Consider the following 21,455-nt stretch of genomic DNA (forward strand, 5'->3'; position numbering starts at 1 on the left):
GCTGTGACTAAATGTTTGGGGGTCATCGTGTTGAAATGTAAATAAAAATTTCTCTAATCTTTCTATAATTAATAACACACTTCTCCCAATATAAGTCAGCTTTAGGTTGATAACCAATTGCAATTGTGTCAATAATATTTATCGAGAGCATCATCTCCATCCCCCCAAGCAATCAAACGCCGCTGTAATCAAATGGTATTTGTTGTTATGTTTTGAAATTCGCGTTGTGAAGGAAGCGAGAAATTCGACAAAACCAGGTCGTGCGTCATATTTGGAATTTGGAGCAGTTTTTGAAGAATTGAAATGGTAAGCAATTAATCGTATTCACATATGAAACTCTTTCTGATCTCTGACAATTTATTTCTTTCATCAAAAACTACGAGCACAAATTTATAGCTTTGATAACATAGCGCCATATAAACAATTGTTTAACCCTTGATTAGTCAGGGAGGACACAATATGTGGAACTTGTTCCTGCAACTGCACTTTTTTCTAAATGCTTAATGGCACTAAGAAAGTAAAGTTTTTACGAGGGATCAGCCTAATTATCGATTTGGTCCATTATAGTTCGTAGAAGATACATTATGTATGTATATACTTTCTTTGAAGTTGAGTTAGGTATCATTGACCGCTCCGACGAGCGCAATTAGTTTTGTGGTGCACCGTTCTGATGCCACAAACTCCTAAGACTAGGATTGCTGCGGTAAGAACAAGAGGATCAGAGTTCAGTCTGCTCAAATTATCAGAGCCGGCCCGTAGTATTCACGAAGGAAAAATCTCCTACCTTGAAACTAGGAATGTGCTTGATGTTTTCGAAGGATGATTTACCTACTGTTCCTAGTCTGGCTAGCTAGAGCTGCGAAATCACAAAGAAGTGAGTGTATCTCCCTTCCTATGTAGACCGCCGAAATCTTGCACATCTGATCTAAAAGCTCTTGCGACTCTTGTTATCATCGTCATCAACGGCGCAACAACCGATATACGGCCTAGGCCTGACTTAATAACGAACTCCAGACATCCCGGGTTATTCCCCCTATGATGTCGATATCATTAGCGTAGGCCAATAGTTGGGTGGACTTGAAGAGGATGGCCTCCTCGCATTTACATCGGCATCGCGAATCACTTTCTCCAGGGCCAGGTTGAATAGGATGCATGATAGAGCATCTCTTTGTCTTAGACCATTGTTGATGTTGAATGATCTCGAGAGTAATTCTACTGCTTTTATCTGGCCTAGTCAGTCTTATCAATTTCGTTGGGATACCGAATTCTCTTATGGCTGTGTAGTTTTACCCTGGCTGCATAGCATCATAGGCAGCTTTAAAGTCGATGAAAAGATGGTGCAATTGATGTCCATATTCCAACAGTTTTTCCATCGTTAGGTTTTGTTAAAGGCAGGCCAAATACTCCTCCTGCTAAGCAATGCGAGTAGATCTTGACAGTCGAAAGCTGTGCCCACCGAAGGACTGCAAAAGCAAAGCCACGTCTGGCCAGCTGCATCAGCTCGCTTATTTCCTTCTATATTCCTAATACCGGGAACCCAGAGGAGGGTGACTTTGAGCTACTGCCTGGAATATACAGCCGAAGAATACTGAGTCATAACCTTGCAACACGTCACCGGCCCTCCACTCTGCCCTTGTTGCGAAGTCCTCGTGAAGCTCAGCTTCCGAAGAGGTAAAGCTGATTGGTCGAAAGTTTTTTGCGGGCTCATGGTCGCCCCTGCAGGCGTGGTAAATCTCCAAAAGCCACGGCACCACCCTTTCTTATGGATCCTATCACGGTCGCAATGTTTTCTTGCTGGATCTTAGCACGAGACTTTGAAGCCGATTTCGAATACTTTTTCCAGAGACCCGACCTTTGACTCCAGCTTGCCTGTCGTGCCAATGTTGCCAATTTGCGCATGGGAAAGTTGATTCTTGATCATTTAAGCAAATTTCCTCCTGGAGTCTCTGAAAGGGTTGGAGAGAGAGGCTGAACAGTATCCAAATGTAAGAAGGAGCCCTCGTCCTCCACATTAAAACTTCTAAAAATCAAGGACCTCCACCGAACCGTCACAGTTCTTCGAGTAGGATGGAATAAAAGGTTGTAAGGAGAGGAGATAATGCATGTTTTCCGCTCCCACCTGTATCTATTTGACCACGATTATTTCACTGAAACTCAGGTCCGGATACAAAAAAGTGTGGAGGTTCTTCCTGGCGAGGATACATGCTCTAGGTCTGTCCCGATCAGTGTCTTTTGTACTGTTCAATAAATTGTAATATTGGTTTTGGTGCCCCTTGATAGGTTCTTCCTCCTGCGACGTCGATGACTTCTTCTAGGTGGAAGATCATCAGATTAGTCGAGGCATGATTTGCTTGTGTATGTGGTTCGTTAGTTGGATCGTCCACTTTATACTGTGCATTTTCCAATGCCTCCAGGCACTCTCCATATGTGCGGAACAGAAAAGCTTAGCTGTTTACCCGGCCGGATAACCACCCAATCGTCCAGAGGGAATCTTGGGGTATTGAGGACGTAAGGAATGGATGAGCTGGTCTTTGTTCATGCGGATCTTCGACAACAAGATGCGAGTGTCTGGTCTCCTAGGAATTTCGTCGTATGGCATGAGCTTGACCATTACGCTCTCCCAGGCACCGCTGATCGTAGCGACGCACGATTCGAAAAGTCCGTGAAGAGTGGTCCTCGCATGCTATGACATTGGACCAATGGACCACTTGGGAACAATTAAAGCAGGGTTACATCCCCGCTGGTCCCCTTTGCCGTCCAGGAGATGCTCGATGATCGTCTCCGACACCAGTTTGCCGCTGGATGGATGGATGGATAACCATCCCCCAAGGCCACAAGTAAGTGACTTGTGACTACGTCGCTGAAGGATTTCAGGGTTCGTGCCTCGTCGGCCGACTGTTGCTGTTTCCCTGCTTGCAGAGGTTGCTTGGCATGGAAGCCTCTTATCTTGTTGTTCAATTTAACCCTGAAATCAATTGCATTTGAAGGCAGTGGCTTCGCCTTCTGCTAATTTCTAGGCGTTTGTTATTGCATTTTTGACAATCGCCTCGCATTTATCGAGATCCTTTTCATTCCGGTGTACGGTCTCCTGGTACTGGGTCTTGAGCAGAACTCTGTTGGATCTTCGCTTCTTTGTTGGCTTCCGATGGACGGATTTTTTGTTAGCTCCTGCTTTTGTGGCTCGCAACACCTAACCCGTCCACCGCCTCGTTCCCAGAAGTTCCTGTTGTTAGTTTCACCACAGTGGGGCTGTACTGCCCTCGACGTCTATTACCTATTGTTTGGATGTCAGCAGCACGTTTCCAATTCTAAGCCTGGTATCACTGTCTGAATTAAATTCTAGCGTCACTTGTTTTTTCTTTTAAAAACTGAGTGCATTGGGACTCACCAAAAAACTTATTGTGGCTAATCACCTATAATGGCTGATTATCAACAATCGAAAGAAGCTTTTAAGTCGGACCTATATAGAAAACAGTAAACAGTAAATAATAATCGATGTCAACTGATGTGTTAACAACATTAGACCTTCGTTCGTCTTATTTATTTTGTCCAAAATCTAGAAATGCAAGTACCCAAGCACCCACATCAACCTAAGATGATTTTGTGCCAATATTTTTCCGATATATGTGCAAAAAGAACTTTCACTGTTGCTCTAATATTCCAAGCTTATAAAACGTAGTCTGCTATAATTTTGAATGGAGTGATACATTCGTTCACGAGTTGCCTTGCAACAGTTTCAGCGTCAGAAATATAGAGAACTCGCACGATTTTTAATCCATCAATGGGTAATCGACAGTATTTGTTGTGTCTTTGGCATCCTCGTCGAGAAGGGTGGAGAAAGGAGAGATCCCCTGCCTTGAGTTTTCTCGGAGGGCCGGTATAGAAAAACTAACAAAATTAAATTAATTATGTAACGAAATTAAATTATTTAAACACAGCCATAACATTTTCACCGTGGGCACAGGTTTTCTCCTAACGACCGGGTTCTTGACCTTAATTTTATGAATTTCCCTTTCGATAAATTTTGCTCACGTAAATGCAGCATGTAGTTGCTAATCACCCCTTGGTGAGGCAGAGCGCGACAACCACGCCTATGTCCGATCATATACGATCTGCTGAAATGGGCTTCTTCCAGGTCCTCGCGAGACGACCACACTCTACTGTCCTGCAACAACTGCTTTTGGGGTGGCACACTCGTCAGCCATCTTGGTAGAGTGGATTCCACTGCATGTGTCACCTATCCGCTGCCACTGCTGCCTTCTGATCACATTGCCCACGGGTAACTATGGGGGATGGGGGGGAACATAGTATCAGGCTAACCTACCCAAATGATACGTCGCAGCAAGTGTTCACGAAGACTTGAAGTTTTTAAGTAACAATGGGAGTCACTTCCCGTGTGCTACCCCCATATTGCAACACAGAGGGGGTACTAGCACAAAACAGTCCCAAATTGATTTTGGTGTTGAGACACTGAATTTCCAGATTTTAGACAAGGCAGCGAAGACGGATCTAGCGCTACTAATGCGTCGAGTGACATCTAGTTCAGTGCCACCATCCGCAGAAACTACACTTCCTAGATGTACAATGAGCGGGGACGGGGAAGGAGAGTACGATGATAAGTCAGACTGAGAACCTTGGCTTTGTTTATCTTCAGTTAAATAAAAGATGTCATAGTCCATTGAAGTCCTCCGCGTCTTTCGGACAAGACAGCATAAAGAACGTCACCGATAACAAGAAGAAGAAGAAGAATATCGGGTGCCAGACTCCGCTTTGGACCTCAAATTTTACCTCAATACAGCACGTGAACATAGAGTACGCTAGATACGATCCCTCTCCATGCTGCAGGATATAAACTTGGTCAATACAGGAACATCTAGCGCGAAATCAGCCTGCTCTCTGTCAATCAAACGCGAGGTGTTCTTTTACGCGTGCAGGATTATTTTAGCTATTATCTTTGCGACGGCAAGGAGTACGAAGATTTTCCTCCTATTGTCGCAATGAAGACGGATTGATCGGAATCTTGCCGTCAGGATCCTGTCAGAAACCGGCTCCCAAGTTAAGAGAGTGCGCCTCGCGGTTGCCGCCAGTAACATCAGTTAACAATCCGACATCGGATGCGCGTCCGCTACTACTTGGCTTTTCAAAGTACAAAAGCACATCCCACCATCTTACTCTATTTAGTCCCAGAATGGCTAGTTTATGTCGCTGGAATTCCCCTGGATACCCTAGGTACCACTGTCGAAGAACGTACGGACATTTTAGAAACCAATCATAGTTCGTTTTCAGTAGCCAAAGGTCTTCGGCGAGGCGTTGTTGACATTTCTTTAGCAGAATAGTTTCGAAATTTGCAGGTTCTTAACCCACAGATTTCTAATCCTTTTAGTCGCCTTTAATGACAATAATTCACGAGCGATCTTGCTTAGAGTAGAATAACGATTATCCAGCATAATTAATTTCATGTTTCCGATAGTTGAAAGGGTTATAAAAACAGAAAAAACAATACCAAATCATTTAATTTCGGTGGAATGTGCTGAAGTACATCAAGAGTAAAGTTGGCAATACAACTCTCGGATATTAGCCTTACAAAGGATAGCAACCGCGTGACAGTTTCGTTTACATGTTCTTACTCCTACGCGTTAGAATTGAGGCATATTCGTTCTGGTCACAGGGTCAAATTGCACAAACGCGTTATGTAATTAATTCCCTCTTCACTATCGGAATATTCTACCAAAATGATAAAAACCACATTGGCCGCCTTAAATTTGTCTAGGTTTGCTCATCAGCATTATATCATTTGTATTCCAGAAACATAAAATATTGTATTTGGCTCCAACCTTTCCGAAGGAAACTATTTTTCTCTGCGACAGGGCTTGGCTGCATAAAGTAAGTCTTCCTCGGTGTGTCTGCAGTCTTATTCAACTACGGAAATCCATAACAATATTAGAAACATATTAGAAAAAAAGTTTGTTTTAATGTTTGCTCATAATACGGCTCTGTGCTCCTTCGTTAAATTGATACTAAAAAAGCATATAAACGACATTTTATCAAGGCCCAGGCCACCCAAACATACGGACATTTTCAATAGTTTTGGTACCACACGCGCAATTGCCGTAATCCTACTCAATCTCTCCCACGTCCACTGCTAAACTTGACTTCCATGTTGAATTTGGTCCCGATGGGCTACCTAAGCTTTTTCTAGTTAACTTCAAGCAATATATTTCTCTCTCTCTGTGTCTAATGTTGAACAGAATTCTCGAAGAGTGTTTCTTTCCATATCTTCGGAAACACCTGTCTAACCGATTCCATAAAGCTCGTTTGAATGATTGCTCATATCGTTCCTTCTCTCCCACCTCTTAAAGTTCTTGAATGTCCTACTCTTGGTCGCGTTCGAGAGAAGAATCCTCCGAAGAATCTTTGGCCCCCTACATGAGGATGGACGATTCCGTAGCCTACACAATGACGAAATCTATGAGCGATACCATGACCGTCCGGTTGTGGATAAAATCTGGCTCAATAGGTTACGGTGGGCGGGTCACTTAATCCGTATGGATGACAATAATCCCACCCGGAAAGTCTATAAGGGCAATATCTATGGTAGAAAACGAAGACGAGGCAGACCCTGCCTAAGATGGAGCGATGGCGTAAGTCAGGACGCCAGACAACTTTTAGGGATATCGAATTGGTGCACCTTGGCGCAAAACCGGGATGTCTGGAGTTCCTTATTAAGGCAAGCCTAGACCGGATACCGGTTATTGCGCCGTTGATGATGATGAATGTTCTACTCTAAGCTACCATTTATTTAAAATAATAGACGATTTTTGCTTTTTCGCAAGTATTTTTATTTGAACCGCATATGCCGATACTTCGAGAACTACTTACTCCTTTAATCAGTGCTACACCTCGTTACCATATCGGTATATGTTAAGAAGCAAAAACCGTAAATTTTTTTCAAATAACTTAATCGCTAAAAACACTGCAAGATTACACTGTTTAATGGATTATCCTCTATTTTCATCTAGGATAACCAATACGCTTACAGACTGGTGTTTCTCGGAGAATGGTTCCAAGAAGAGGCTTCTATGTCGCGAGATTTTTCCATTTTCTATTATCCATCCGATTCAGCAGTTGAGATAGTAAGGGTTTTATATATTCCTTGCAATATCCCGTAAATAAATTGTGATATTCATTAGTTCGACCTAAAGACAAAGAAAACCTTCTTAAAAAGAACTCGCGTTGATTACTTGTCGGAAAGTGATTTCTTCATTGGAGCGAGGGTTAATATATTTGGACGCCAAATCACAATTCTGGATTATGGAGATGCAGCGACTAAGAAAAAACTGGCACACTTTAGAGAAAGGTAATAGCCATAATTTGACTAGTTAAGCTCTTTTAAAAATGTACACTCCATTATTAGATCTTTCATGCTGATAAAGCCGGAAGGTGTTGAGCATTTAGGTAGCATTCTCAAGCTCCTTCATCAAAGTGGATTCCGTTTAAATAATGCTCGCATGGTACAATTCCAAACAAGAGATCCTGCTCGGCTTTTTGATGAATCCTCTGTATATAGGTGCGATTTATTCAAATATTGCATTTATATGTAAAGGCTTACTATCAATTTAATTAAATTTTAGACTAGCTATGGAATCAATGTTATCAGGGCCTGTGGTTGGAGTAGAAGTAGTGGCAGATAATGCTGTTGAAAAGTTGAAAAATCTTGCAGGTAAATGCCACACCCACCAATACACCATTATAAGATGTACATTTATTCTTTTTTTTTTTTGCAGGACCTGAAGATCCTGATCAAGCAAGGCAGGAATCTCCCTGTAGTATTCGAGCACTCTTTGGGTTAAATAAAGTCAAAAATGCCGTTCATGTAGCCCAAACGGAAAAGGATGTACAAAACGTAATACGAAATATTTAACATGCTATCGTCATGTTTATTTCATAATCCGACGCCCTTGATTACTCTCAGGAAACGTCGAAATTTTTCTATTCTCCAGAACCATTTAAAACAACTGAAGTAGTTGAACGATCTACCTTAGCTGTAATTAAACCACATATTTTGAAAAGTGGCGAAACAGGAGATGTTATATCTGAAATAACTCAGAATGGGTTTAGAATCACGGCTTTGAAAATGATTCTTCTAGAGCGACCGAATTGTGAGGAATTTTACGAGGTATATCGTGGTGTGCTACCGGATTTTGTGGTACGTTGATTTTATTTAATTAGTGATATTTCCATAGATTCGGCTCTGTGCAGCGTTTTACCGCTCAATTGCTTTCAATTGATACAAAGTCGTGCCTTTGATTTATACATTTGTTCACACTCTCGTTAGTGCTGATACATACCCTTTATATTTACGCATTGGTCAGTATTACGTTGAAGTTAGGCTTCCAAATGATGAAGTTTTCAAGTCCATTAGAACCCATTAGGTGGTCGAAGCTATCGTTTTATTATCACACGTGCTTTTTCCTGTTTAGTAATCTAAATATGATGTTTTATACGTCCGATCGGGTACACTAGATGGCGTTGGAAATATCAAATTTCTTACTGAAAGCACTTTTGTGACAGTTTTATGATTAGTTGATTGAATTTTGTTTGAACACGCGCCAAAATTGGACACCAACAAAGAGAAAAAACGCCGTATTTTACAATTTTTCTTCGATAAAGGCGAAAACATAGTTGACTGAGATTTTTAATAGTGTTTGTAGTCATACTGTAACAGTCAGTTAAATGCAATTTCGGTTTCGTCGATTCCGGTCCGGTGATTTCGATATGAGAGAAACACCACGCTAGAGAGTCAATCCTCGAGTACGAGTGTCATTTAAAGACTGTTTCGATTGCCCAGGAGCTAAATATCGTACAAAAATCACTATGGGACCGTTCGAGGAAGATTATTATTTTTGTTTTTTTTTTCTACATAGTAATATAAGATTTTTAAAACAAAATGGCTTCTCTAGCGGATAGCCGAGAGGTCGCGGTTCAAATTTCGGAGACCAGTCGACTCAGCTGTGAATGAGTACCTGAGTCCAATGAGGGTAATAATCCTGGGCGAGCGCAATGCTGGCCACATTGTCTCCTACAGTCTGCTGTAGTGTACCGTTACGGTCTTGAATGAAGTGCTCTAACACACTTCAAGGCCCTGATCCAATATGGATTGTTGTGCCAGCGATTATTATTATTATAGGCATTATTAAAATGAATAACTGTGGGGTTCACATCAATATCGGGGACAATTTTTCCACTGAAGTCCGATCGAAAGTGAGCTTTGGGTAAATCTGCCGCATCAACGCATAGTAACTTGCCATCGTCAATTTTACTACCTCAGATATTTGGCATTGCTGGGCCATGCTCGTAATTAATTTCTTCGCCGATTGCCCTCCACAATTGCCGAGCACACCATAAAGTCCACCTTCGGGGTATAAATGACATTGTGGTTTCTCGTTTTTCGAAATTGTATGATAGATAGTGGTCGTGGTCAAATTACAGTGAGCCGGCACAAATGGTGACGAAGCCAGGACTTACCGCCAGGAAGGTTTCGCCATGTTTGTTGAGATTGGTAGGGAATCATCTACTACGATCTTTCCCTCTATTGCGAAATTTTTAATTTGCACCAACACAGTTGACAATAAGATCGTTTGAAGGGAAGCAACCGCTCAGAAGTGGCGGCCAGCTTTGGCTAATTGGAGGGAAATCGCGTTCCATCAAGACAATGCTAGATCATATGTATATATCAATAGTAACTCGCCCGAAGCTTCGGGAGGTTGACTGGGAGGTCCTTATGCATTCTCTTCATAGGTGGGACCTAGCGTCAAGTAACAATGCAAATATGGCAGCAAGTTTTCGAACAAAATGCGCATATTTAACTTAAACCGGCCATTTCGTCATCTTCATTCCAAAGCCGAGTATCTCGGTTGATGAACCGCTTACCAGGCTTGGCGTATGAGGTTCCGATAGATCGCTTTGTGAATCGTCTTCTTAATTTAGTGCCATCCATAATGGTTGGCAATCAAGTGACATCATTTTTTCTTTTTTCTCACACGAAATTGCCACCATTGATTACACGGCGAGCCAGTGCGTTCCTCACCTCTTTCCCCCATGGCACGTGTTGCCGATTGCCTTTTTACGACATGACCATTAAGATAGCTCGCAGTGATGACATAGTCATCAGCAGATTACATCTCTTTGTGTCCAGAAGTTTGCAGAAGGCATTTTTCTTGGCATCAGGTCGATATGTCTGTGGTGCAGATATAATGGTGAGCTTCATGAGTCTGTCATGGCACCACGGAAACTCTCAACGATGGCGGTGCCAACACCATATAGAGTGTGGGCTACCACACAAAAGAAGTTTATAGTCACTTTTAACGAATTCGTTTTCTTGGTCGGCTTGTCGCAGGACCTGTCACCAAGAGAGACCAGGTAGGAGTTAGGATAGTAGACTAACTCCAACTATATTTTATTTATTTTTTCCTGATTTCACTTTTTTTTTGTTGTACTGAAAACAAAGTACGTTGCCTCAAACCCTATTCCTTTATCTGACCAGCATGCTATGTAAATAACAGGGTGAAGTTGTTTTGGAAAGTGAACTAACTTTCAATATTGGGTGACAGCGTTGACGAAACTTCGCTGATGCGAATTTTGAGATCTGGCGAAAGATTAGGAGGTACTAAGTGGGCACGAGTTGGCAGCTATGGGACATATCGTGGAAACGGATCTCAGGCTAATGTTGCAACAGTTTCCGTCTCGAAAATAATCTTGGCAAAACTGCAAGTGTATTCAAAGTTATGAAGCTGGTTAAGATGGATTCCTGATTAGCGACTGATCCTGACTTTGACCGCAAACCCTTATAGGGATTTGTGTCAATCTATACATGATCTCACTGTTTCCATAGGCAATCACAGGGCCATCTATCTGCAGCTTATTCGCATAAAACAAAACTAATAATCGGTCGTTGTAATTAAAATGCAGATTTAACTATAACTCCCTTGTGAGAAAGGTAAAGTTACAACAGTATCCTACTCGGTAGCATGCCCTGTCTGAGTGGGGAAAGGGGGCGGAATTCTACCGAAAAACCCAGTTGCTTGTGTAGTCTCTAATTGTGCAATGACAGAGAAACTGCCATCAATGATAAGAGATGACCAAGCAGCTTCAGAAAAATTCAAAAATGCAGCAAGGACATTGTAAGGTGGACAACTATGAAAACCTTACCATCTCGCAATATATATGCATATGTATATTATATTAGACTATTCACTTTAATGTCATTCTGACATTCAAAATCTTAGATTGCTGTGAATTTGCACAAGTGAGTCCACTTTGCCCTAGTGTAGCTTTGTTAGTTATGGAGCGATGTCCATCAACTTGGTAGTATTATGGTCTATATTATAGCCTATATTATGCTTCTTGAATGACATGAAATTCTAAAAAATACAGTAATAATTATTCGAGGTATGAAGGTCATTTCAAAGTCTAAACAACGTAAAGTGCCAACTTTGAGATTTTTTTTTGTAGATTGAGAATCAGCCCGTGAACGAACTAATTACTTCCCAGGCACCACACTCTCATTTTAATAAGATTTTGTTTTACCTAAAACATTGAAAAGGAGTAAACTACCGCCACGAACGATGAGAGGCTTTTGCGAAAGTTCTTTAGGAAGAAAAAATCTATCCAGAGGATTCGGACCGGTCATATATTTGTCCGGGAATGAGGCTGATGGCACGGGAAAAGACAGTTGACATGTTTTTACTCAGCTTTCAGTATTGAGATAAGGATTCACCGTCGTGGTATCCCGATACATCTGACACTGCTGCCATTTGAATTCAAGATATCGTTAATATACAAGTGCAGGACCATAGCCGGGAGGATGACTTCCTTTGCGTTCGTTGTGCAGGAATTTTCAGTGTTTACTTCACACCGAACAAATTCATGTCTGTTTTGTCGGAGGAGGTTCGGAGTCTTGGAGGATGAGATGTAGAATACCGAAAGAGGAAACACGATATCGGCAGGGGGGGAACATCTGAAAAATTGTCACAGATTAATTATCCGAGATAAGTAATCACAACACCTGGACGCAAATAAAAGCACTGCAGTGAATCACTAATGGAGCAAAGCACCCTAACGAGATTTCACTCGTCAAGATTTGTCTGAACATCGAGGTCCATAATAAGCGACCAAAAAGCCCGATGAAATAACGATGGCTTGATGCGCTCGATTAGTATTTGAAAGCCTCGCGATTGCATCCAGATCAGGCTTTTGATAGAACCAAATAGCAGAACCGATCACGACGAGCCTGCTTGTGAACGTAACAAAGGCTGAAGAAAAAGAAGAAGATCACTATCAATGAATGATGTTGCTCGTATTTTTCGATAGAAGTTAAGAGCCCGATCGCCAACGCTTATTTTCTAGAGGCCCTAAACCAGGGCCTATGTGCTCCTAAATTGAATAATTTGCTAAACGGTTTGCGATGAGCGTCTTAAAAGCAACACGTCGTGTGTAAATGCATTCTATTTCCCTACCAAAAAAGTCATTTGTAATGTTCAAGATATGTTCAGCATCTTACAAGGAAAAACTAGTTGATTGTGATGCAGACATTTGATGTTCTGAGAAATAAAAATATTGGTGGCATAAATTTATTGAGACTTTGTATTTTGTATGGTTTTCTTTTACTCGTTTCTTTGCGACGTCTGGTATTTTCTTTCTATTTCTCTAATTGTGGTTATTTTCCCTTTTTGGTCTCTCTATAAAACAATTTGATTCTTTGTTTACATTAAAATATTGATTATATCACGAATCGTAAAGTAATTGACGCCCTCTTTTCCTACAGCAAATGGTTGCTCAACTTTCTTCTGGATTATGTATGGCTTTGGAGCTAGTCACAGTCGATGAAAGTAAAGATACGCATGCTGAATTTCGTAAATTTTGTGGCCCTATGGATCCGGTTAGTTTTTAGAATCTTTTTTTGGTCGTTATCCTTTTTACAAAGTAAATCATTACAGTCCGTGGCGATTCCCCTTCGACCTAATACTTTACGAGCTAAATTTGGAAAGACAAAGATTCTGAATGCTGTACATTGTACTGATCTGCCAGAGGATGCTATACTTGAGGTGGAATATTTCTTCAAAATCTTAGATTAATGTAAAATATATTGTATATAGCAATTTTCTATTCCAAGGAAGACATTAGCTTTATTTTTGATAAGTAATGTATTTTCACTATAATAGTAATCTACTAACAGATTGTAATAAATAAACATTTTTTTTATAATTCGTATATTCTTTAGTTATACGTTTTGTAGTGACCGCGGCTTCGCGACGGGAGCAGAATCTCATTCGTCTCTTTTTGAATTATTTTGCTCAAATAATGCATTTCATAATGTGCAATTACCGATTGTACATTATTGAATGCATTTGGGCGAATTAATCTTGACAGAGGTGAATGATTTGCCGCATCCGTAGGCGCACGCGCATATTGCTGCAGCATGAGCTCTCAGAGTTCAACAGAGTTCAAGGCGAGCGTAGCGGCGTGGGGACCGGTTCGTGGGTGAACAGCTGTGCAACGATCGGCGAGAGAGAAGGCAGGTTGTGGCGATTTTCACCTGCTCCCGTTCCGCGGAAAAGCCAGTAATTTTGGGAGTGGGTTTTTCGTTCCTTTTGGAGGGATTAGAGTTTGGTAGTGCAAGAAGCGTTAACGGAAGAATGAAAATTTAAATAAATTTGTGAAATTTGAGTTTGTTGTTAGCGAGTGATTTCAGATCGCCAGATTTCTCGAAGAAAGGACTGTAACCAATTAACGATACGACTGTATGAGGTACTAGTGCAGTCGAAGGACTCGTGAGAAGGTTTTTTATTAAAGTTGAAGTGAGTAAGTCGCAAACAAAAGCGCAGTACGGGGTCTTACTGCAATGTTGAAAGGGTTGAAGCTGATTTTTAGCGTAGCCAGTGTTTTATCAGGGGGCCAACTTTTTAGGTTTATGGGATAGTTCTTCTCTATAGGTCATTCTCGACCAATTAAGATGATCTTCTGGTCCTCCCATTTGCCCTAAGTTCACTGCAGTTTATTCGATATACTAACGGTCTTGCCTTTTGGAGCCGACAATAAGGAGTACACTACGAACTATAGGCACAAGTAGAATTTAGCTAAGTTCGTTAAAACATTCCTGTGGAAGTTTCCTTTCAAAGGCTTTGAATATAACTTTTGTAATAACTATGAGATTCTTTCTTTCCAAAAACTGATAGGATTTCAGGCATTGATCTATATGCAATGTACAGTTAATTCTGGAACAAAAAGTAGACTATTCTTTATCACAAAAATTTTCAAGAAGCTCATTTCCATAAGTATTTTTTCAACGATCAAGCTGTACCTGGGTATCAGAAATGGTGGTACATTCTTTTGAATAAAAGTGGCCGTTACTTACCATATACGTTCCATATATCAGGACAGAGAGAAGAGTGGCGGGGAATAGCCTTAACTTGATGTTATTGTTAAGATAGTTGCATTTCTAGATCTTGGGTAAAACTGTTAGTTCCGATTTACGGTTGTTAATGCGCCAAGTGGCAGCAAGTTCGATGCTGCCGTGGGTAGAAGCAATCCAGGTACCTGAATTATAAACTCGTCGACGAATTTTATTCTCAGTCCGCTTCTGTTTGCCTCCTTTTGTAAATCCAGGCCAAGATACATAACTCAGGGAGAGAGCAAGCAGATTTCATTGTGGTAGTCGACGTGTTTGAGGAAAAATCCTATTGATCATTTTCCAGTTTTACCATCTCACTTCACTTAGGCCCACAATGGAGAAAGCGAACATTCTGGGGGCCCATGACACTATCATAGAAGATGGTAGGCACATTCCAGAAAACAATTATAAACCGTTTTCGATAACCAAAGCCCTAGCCGTGAGATCCGCCCCTACCCGAAGCGTTGTTGATATTTCGGTACCAACGCAGTTTCAGGTTACTAGCCCACATATTTTTATCTCTTTTAGACAGCTTTTAGGACAAGTAGGAAATATTTTGAGTGTATTGTTTAACCTCAATGTACAGGATTTATAATCGCAAAAATAATAATTCTTTAAAGCCAGAGATCAGGCTGATTTCAGCTGTAACTTTTAGAAGGTTCTCGCCGCCGAGCATGGACAGGTAGTGTGTCTATATGAAGCAGGAGGGTCCCAGGAAAAATAATACATATCGTCAGTGGCATATATGTAGAATGTCGGCGTGAAATTTTAGGTGGTTTACCAAACTAAAATTTCAAAGGAAGAAAATACATTCTATTGCCGATACTATTCCTTTCTGTTACCGTTGAAGTTTTTCATGCTACTAAAGAGCATATTATCAAAGGTCGGCTGCGATGACACACAGGCGTGGTTGGTACACATTTGAGTTTCGCCAGGATATCGTGCAGATTGTATAATGATATAAAGTCTCTCAACCCAAACAAAAGAGGTTGATAATAAAAAAATTTCAAATATATACGCATTTATTCATATAATAGTGACTTAATCGTTACTAGGGATTGTCGCTGGGTGTCGGACTTATTCTACTTTTAATATAATCACATGCCATTATTGTGAATACTATCATACTTGCAAACATCATAATAGCGTAAATGAAGTATTCGGAACTCTGCAAATAGCCCGATATTAGTAGATATTTGCTATTGAATTTAGTTAAAGTTTACCTGTAAATTGACAAACTTGAATTCCGTTATAGCTACAACGATAAGATTGCCAACCGCATTATTCACGAACCAACTAGCAGTTAACACAGATTTCATGGATGCAGGTGCCTGTGATAAGAGCAATATAAATTGGTTGGTAATTATAAAGTATAACTACATTCTATTACTATTAATACCTGAGTGAAGGCAAATTGCAATCCTGGGATAGAAAGAAATAGTTCTCCCAACATAAGCATCATGAACTGAGGCGCTTGCCATATTATGTGCAATGTTTGCGGTGGGCTATTCTGCAATATCAAGGAAGTATCAATAACTTAGTTTTTCTAATTATTTAACGGTTATTTACTTCAATCTGTACTTGAAGAAATCCGGAAAATATGAAACTGAACGCAGAGCACAATCCTCCAATCGCGACGCTATGTAAAGGATGGATGAAAATGCCGCAACGATTTAAAACTGGGTATACCAAATATTGCCACAGGGGGATCAAAGTAAATAAAAATATGGGTCCCATTGCTTTTGCCTTTGAATTGCATTGTATAAAGTGAAATTCGAAAATTTACTAATTATTTCTAAACATCACCTGATCTGGTTCGAGTCGGTACCCTAGAATTTGGGTATTCATTTGCGTGGCTTGGAATGTCCAACTAGAGTCTTGTTGGGCCAACATAGCCCAATAGATTGGTAATGGAAGAAACAATTGGGCAACCTGTATAAGAGATGCAAACAATTATTAAAATAATTTTAAACATCATTTTAGAGGAAAATTACTTTAATCAGTTGCTTTACGTCTTCCACGAATTGGACATCATACTTATCTACAGAATAATCTAACCAATGGGCTTTGTTTAAGTTGACACCGCTCAATCGCGTCCTTATTGCATGCTTCATACATCCACAGACCCGTAAGACGATGTTCTCTTGAGCAGGATATTCTCGTCGATAGTAAAGCTTCCCATAAAGAAACACCACTAGAAAATCGGAAAATAGCAATTTAATAAATGCCATACTAAAGTATAGTTTATACTTACTCCATGATGTGAAAAATATTAATGCCAGCGTTCCGAACACTGCTGGATAACAGTCAGATTTTCCGAAGCACTTTGTATGAGATCGGATTGAAGGTGGTAGAATTTTACTTAAAAATATACCCGCATAGTAGGCAAAGTAGTAATGTGAGAAATACTTGGCGAGATCATCACTTTGTTCGGGTAATCGGAATTGTAAAGCACCAAGCGATGTGACGCAGGCACGAATGCTTCCATTCCCTGTTGCAATGAATAGTAAGGAGACGATTACTGGCAGACTGAAAAGAGAAAGGTTATATTATTTGAAGTGAAAATAATCTAAAATCTTGAAGAGTCTAAATATTTTTCATAACGTTCAAGCTAATTGCTTTAAGTGACTCGATATATATCTTATATTCAATTCAAGCAGCTCAGAAAATAAACTAACTTTCTGCCTTGTCATCCAGGTCTTCTTATAGTTATCAAATGAGAGCTCACCTTATGCCCGATGACTAACTCTGAATAAAGCTAGGTTTGTAGAGAAATTTAGCAAGGGTTTCCCTTTAATCTTCATTCCCGCAAATTCACCATTAGTGTTTAAGCGAATTGGGCTAATTTTTTCTAGCAGCCGCATCTTTGGAGCCAGCCCAATGAAAACAAATCTGCCATAATCGGCTTGCACATTTAGCTTCTTTCGTCGTTACACCACATGCTATGCAAATGGCCTATTTGGACATAGCGAGATTCTTTTCCGTCGTTTCATCAACATATTACCTACGAAATGGTCTATTTTCCCTCGTCATGGTTCTCTTCCGTGTCATCACTTCACTTTTGTTTAAACAGCAACAGGTGTCGATTTGCCACAAACAAGAAAATAATAAATAAGTGTTCTTGTGCTGTGTACAAGAAGACTTTCGGACTAATACGTAAGCACGGAAGGGTCAAAGATAGGTGAATTAAAGAATGACATTACTTTTGATTTTTTAGTATTCGCCAAGTCTCCGAAAAGAGCTAAAGTGTTTTAATCGAGAACAATTTACGGGCGCGGTTGTTCTTTAATTCGCCATTAGTAAAGAATATTCAAAATTATATAAGTAATTTAGGAATAGAAGTTCCTAAACAGCGGGCCATACACCGGGTTTGTGTGGGCGAAAATAAACGGGGTATAGGTGTGCAGCTGTTATGCCCCACCAAGTCTGACACTACCCGAATTCGAGGAAATGCTTGACAGTCTTGTTCTCAACGCAAGGGGTCGTAGTCCAAGGGTGATTGCTGGTGACTTCATTGCTTGGGCCCGTGAGTGGGGTAGCAGAGAGACAAATGCAAGGGGCCGCAGTATATTAAACGCTTTCACACAGTTGGATATCATTCTGGCCAACGAAGGATATGTAAACACCTTTTCAGAAAGGGGGGTCTGCCTCAATCGTAAACCTAACTTTTGTCAGCCCTGCACTGGCACGTGGTATGTCCTGGTGCGTCAGCAAGAACTACACCCACAGCGATCACCAGGCAATATTCTATGGGCTATGGGTGGAGTCACCGGGCAGAAGATCATTATGCCCGAAACCGGGAAAGATGTCAGGCTGGTCCGCTTAAGCTCTGGATGAGCAGACTTTCATAGAGGTGTGGTTAGACCAACCTTATAAAGCAGGCGCCTCTACGGAAGGAGCTGCCCATGTGGCCCAATGCATCGCCAAAGAGTGTGACGCGTCTATGCCTAGGAGGTGCTCATTCCCCAGTAGAATACCAAACTACTGGTGGAATATTGAACTGATCAGCCTTCGATCAATCTGTCACCGAGCCAAAAGAGCGGCTCAGAGGGCGGTAGGCGGAATCGACCAAGGGCAAAAAGAGCGCGCCTATAAGGAAGCTCGCAAAACCCTCAAAGTCGCCATCCAGCGGAGGAAGAGGGAAAGCTTTAAGGAGTTCTGTTCGGAAGCGGACGTAAACCCGTGGGGGAGCGCCTATAGAATCGTGATGGGGCGATTCAGAGGCTGATCATCTCCGCAGATCACATGACCTTTACTCTTGTTAAAAATTATCCAGGGGTTATTCCCGCAGCAAGAGGAGGGCATGGACAGCTTCCAGCGACCTTTAAACGACCCGGGAATACCGCCAGTCACCAGTGACGAACTGCTGGAGATCTGGGCTAGGATAGGAGATAACAAAGCTCCGGGTCTGGATGTCGTTCCGAATAGGGCCCTTAAACTTGCCGTGAAATCCAGAACGGACATGTTCGCTGAGTTGTTCGAAACGTGCATGTCCGAGGAGATATTTCCTGCATCATGGAAACGACAGAAGTTGGTGCTACTGTCTAAGGTTGGCAAACCTCCAGGTGTGCCAACCTCCTACAGACCTATTTGTCTTTTGGACACTGAGGGCAAAATGCTAGAGAGAGTAATCTATAATAGATTACCCCCGGTTGTTGAGAGCCAGGGAGGTCTCTCATATCGGCAGTATGGGTTCCGTCAAGCCAGATCAACCACTGATGCCATCAAAATGGTTACTGGCTTGGCCGAAGATGCAATTCACGGAAAGGGCAGTACTAGCAAATATTGCATAGTAGTGACCATGGATGTGAGAAATGCATTCAATTCGGCCAATTGGGACCTAATACGAGAATCTCTGGCGAAAATTGGTATTGCCGCTTATCTTGCAGCTATTGTCAACAGCTATTTAGAAGAACGGAGGCTTTGATATGACACCGATGACGGACTCCAGGAGTACGTTGTCTCTGCGGGTGTTCCACAGGGCTCCGTACTGGGCCCACTACTGTGGAACATTATGTGTAACGATGTAATTAATCTCCCCGCCGAAAGGGAGAGATCTCTAAATGGATGGCAAGAGCGTTGGAAACGCTCAGGAAAGGGTCGGTGGACACACAGGCTCATCCCTGCTATCAAGGAGTGGTTGGAGAGAAAGCACGGTGACATTAATTATAATCTTACTCAGTTTCTCACAGGGCATGGAGGATATCGCCAATACCTACACAGGTTTAAATTGGAGACCTCATCCGATTGTCCCAACTGCGATGAAGTCCCAGAGGACCCAGAGCATGTATTCTTTCACTGTCCAAGGTTTGTGGAGGAAAGGAAGAACCTAGAGGAGACTCTAGGACAGGTCGTCGCACCAGAGAATCTGGTGCGAAGAAATGCAAACATTCTTCGCACCTGATTCTCTGGTACGAGGAAGATTGAGATGCGATCAACTCCATGGTCGTATCTATCCAGAGCAAACTGCGAAAGGCAGAGGTGATTAGAAAAGCGCGGTTACGTACGCCGCGTAGAGACGAAAGGGGACCAAGCTAAAATGAGCTGACTCCGCTCCGTGATGTAATACCGTACGGTGGTTCCACGGGGCTTGGGGGGAGTCGGGGGTGGTTTTAGTGGGTAAGAATCCCACACGCTGGTGTGTCCAGGCCAATGTCTTTTGAAGATTTCAAAAAAAAAAAGACAGACAGACATGGAACCGATTTTAATAAACAAGACTGCGGTGGTAAGAATGGATTTCTGGTGAAGGGTCTTATTACACACAGTAGTGAGAGAAATGGGCAAGAAGCCTCTTGTACTGCGCACGCCTTAGCTAGAGCTAAACACCAAATACTAGGAAGACTTTCCATAAATAACGAGCACATTTTGCTTGCAGAATATTTCTTGATACCGTTTTCAATTCTGATGAACAAGTTTATGGAAGTAGCTATTGATACCTATTGCTATCTGTTTATATACTGCTGCCTGGCTAAACAAAGTCAGACATAATTTTTAAATATTAAATTTTCTTTACATCACCGAAACTGGAACTGGAAACGATGTAGCAAATAATCCGATCCATCCGAACGCATACAAAACGAAGAAGAAAGAAATGGACTTCACATTCCCAATATAACTATCAGCTAAGATCGCACCAAAAATTGGGCAAAATTGACTGAAGAAGTTGAATATGTGCAGGATGATAGTGGCTAGTGATTCCGACACGTAAAGGTCGTCCCGCAGATAGAGAGCGAGTACAGCTGTAAAATAAATCTTGTTGATAAGGTACTGATGTTATATGCTACATTCTTTGAACAATCAAAATATGTACACATAGATAACACTGTTTATAAATATGTAATCACACACTTCTTATTCCGTTAGCACCTAGCGCCTCCAGAAATTTGGAGATGAGCACGAATATAACAGCTATGGGATAAGCGATCACTTGTTCACCGACATTGACTTCGTTAGAGCTTTTTTTCTCAGAGGCAAGGAGAGGTAACACTGCAGAGAAATAACTCTGTTAACAAAAATAATAGTGAAAACACTGGCATTTCAGCCTAGGAACTAGCTATACCCTCTTCACTTTGATAAAGCACTCGTAGCATTTTATTAGAAAATTAAATCCTTTTCCAGACGATAGGAGCTGCACGTATGTAGTTGTGTGGCTATATGGGGCATGTGCGTACTGGTGGACAACGTACTATGTAATACATTGCTTCCCCTTGGACTATAACCCGTACAACTATGCTAGTCACATGAGCGCCCAAGATTGTAATGTTTTGAAAACACGAACAAGACTGAGTCAAGACCCTAGTCATGTGAATATGGTACCGGCTTTGACAATGAGAAATCAGACCCAAGTGATCTCGTTTCTTGATAAGGGGGTGGTCTTGTTTAGAAGATGTGATGTTACTGAGTTGAACTGGCTTCCGCACAGCTAAAACATTTGAATATTTACGATTGTTGCAAGCCGAGCAATATTTGGAGTTGTGGCAGTTCATTTCAAATTTCGTTAGACGAT

General features: G+C 41.4%; 2 protein-coding genes across 2 annotated transcripts; one reads left to right on the forward strand and one right to left on the reverse strand.

The window, feature by feature from the left end:
• The first annotated feature begins 109 nt into the window (after positions 1-109).
• LOC119659228 (nucleoside diphosphate kinase 7) lies at positions 110-13,252 on the forward strand. Its single transcript, XM_038067202.1, has 9 exons — positions 110-306; positions 7,020-7,133; positions 7,191-7,357; positions 7,415-7,567; positions 7,632-7,720; positions 7,785-7,903; positions 7,973-8,206; positions 12,824-12,937; positions 12,996-13,252. The coding sequence occupies exons 1-9, from the start codon at positions 304-306 to the stop codon at positions 13,131-13,133; spliced, it is 1,131 nt and encodes a 376-aa protein (XP_037923130.1). The 5' UTR covers positions 110-303; the 3' UTR covers positions 13,134-13,252.
• A 2,193-nt stretch (positions 13,253-15,445) lies between these two features.
• Positions 15,446-21,247, reverse strand: LOC119659336 (peptide transporter family 1). Its single transcript, XM_038067378.1, has 10 exons — positions 21,009-21,247; positions 20,798-20,935; positions 20,463-20,688; positions 16,704-16,978; positions 16,444-16,643; positions 16,256-16,381; positions 16,019-16,195; positions 15,849-15,959; positions 15,673-15,780; positions 15,446-15,617 (listed from the first exon to the last, which is right to left on the reverse strand). The coding sequence occupies exons 1-10, from the start codon at positions 21,037-21,039 to the stop codon at positions 15,501-15,503; spliced, it is 1,509 nt and encodes a 502-aa protein (XP_037923306.1). The 5' UTR covers positions 21,040-21,247; the 3' UTR covers positions 15,446-15,500.
• Between the last annotated feature and the right edge of the window lie 208 nt (positions 21,248-21,455).

This window comes from Hermetia illucens, chromosome 6 (genome assembly GCF_905115235.1).
Source record: "Hermetia illucens chromosome 6, iHerIll2.2.curated.20191125, whole genome shotgun sequence".
NCBI lineage: Eukaryota > Metazoa > Arthropoda > Insecta > Diptera > Stratiomyidae > Hermetia > Hermetia illucens.

Excerpts from the sequence above, each read along its gene's own strand:
- LOC119659228 (XM_038067202.1), top strand. Across the intron at positions 7,568-7,631 it reads GATGAATCCTCTGTATATAG|ACTAGCTATGGAATCAATGT; the intron begins GTGCGATTTATT and ends ATTAAATTTTAG. Across the intron at positions 7,721-7,784 it reads AAAGTTGAAAAATCTTGCAG|GACCTGAAGATCCTGATCAA; the intron begins GTAAATGCCACA and ends TTTTTTTTGCAG.
- LOC119659336 (XM_038067378.1), bottom strand. The coding sequence starts at position 21,039 with ATGCTACGAGTGCTTTATCAAAGTGAAGAGG. Across the intron at positions 20,936-21,008 it reads GCTTTATCAAAGTGAAGAGG|TGTTACCTCTCCTTGCCTCT; the intron begins GTATAGCTAGTT and ends ATTTCTCTGCAG. Across the intron at positions 20,689-20,797 it reads AGGTGCTAACGGAATAAGAA|CTGTACTCGCTCTCTATCTG; the intron begins GTGTGTGATTAC and ends TTTATTTTACAG.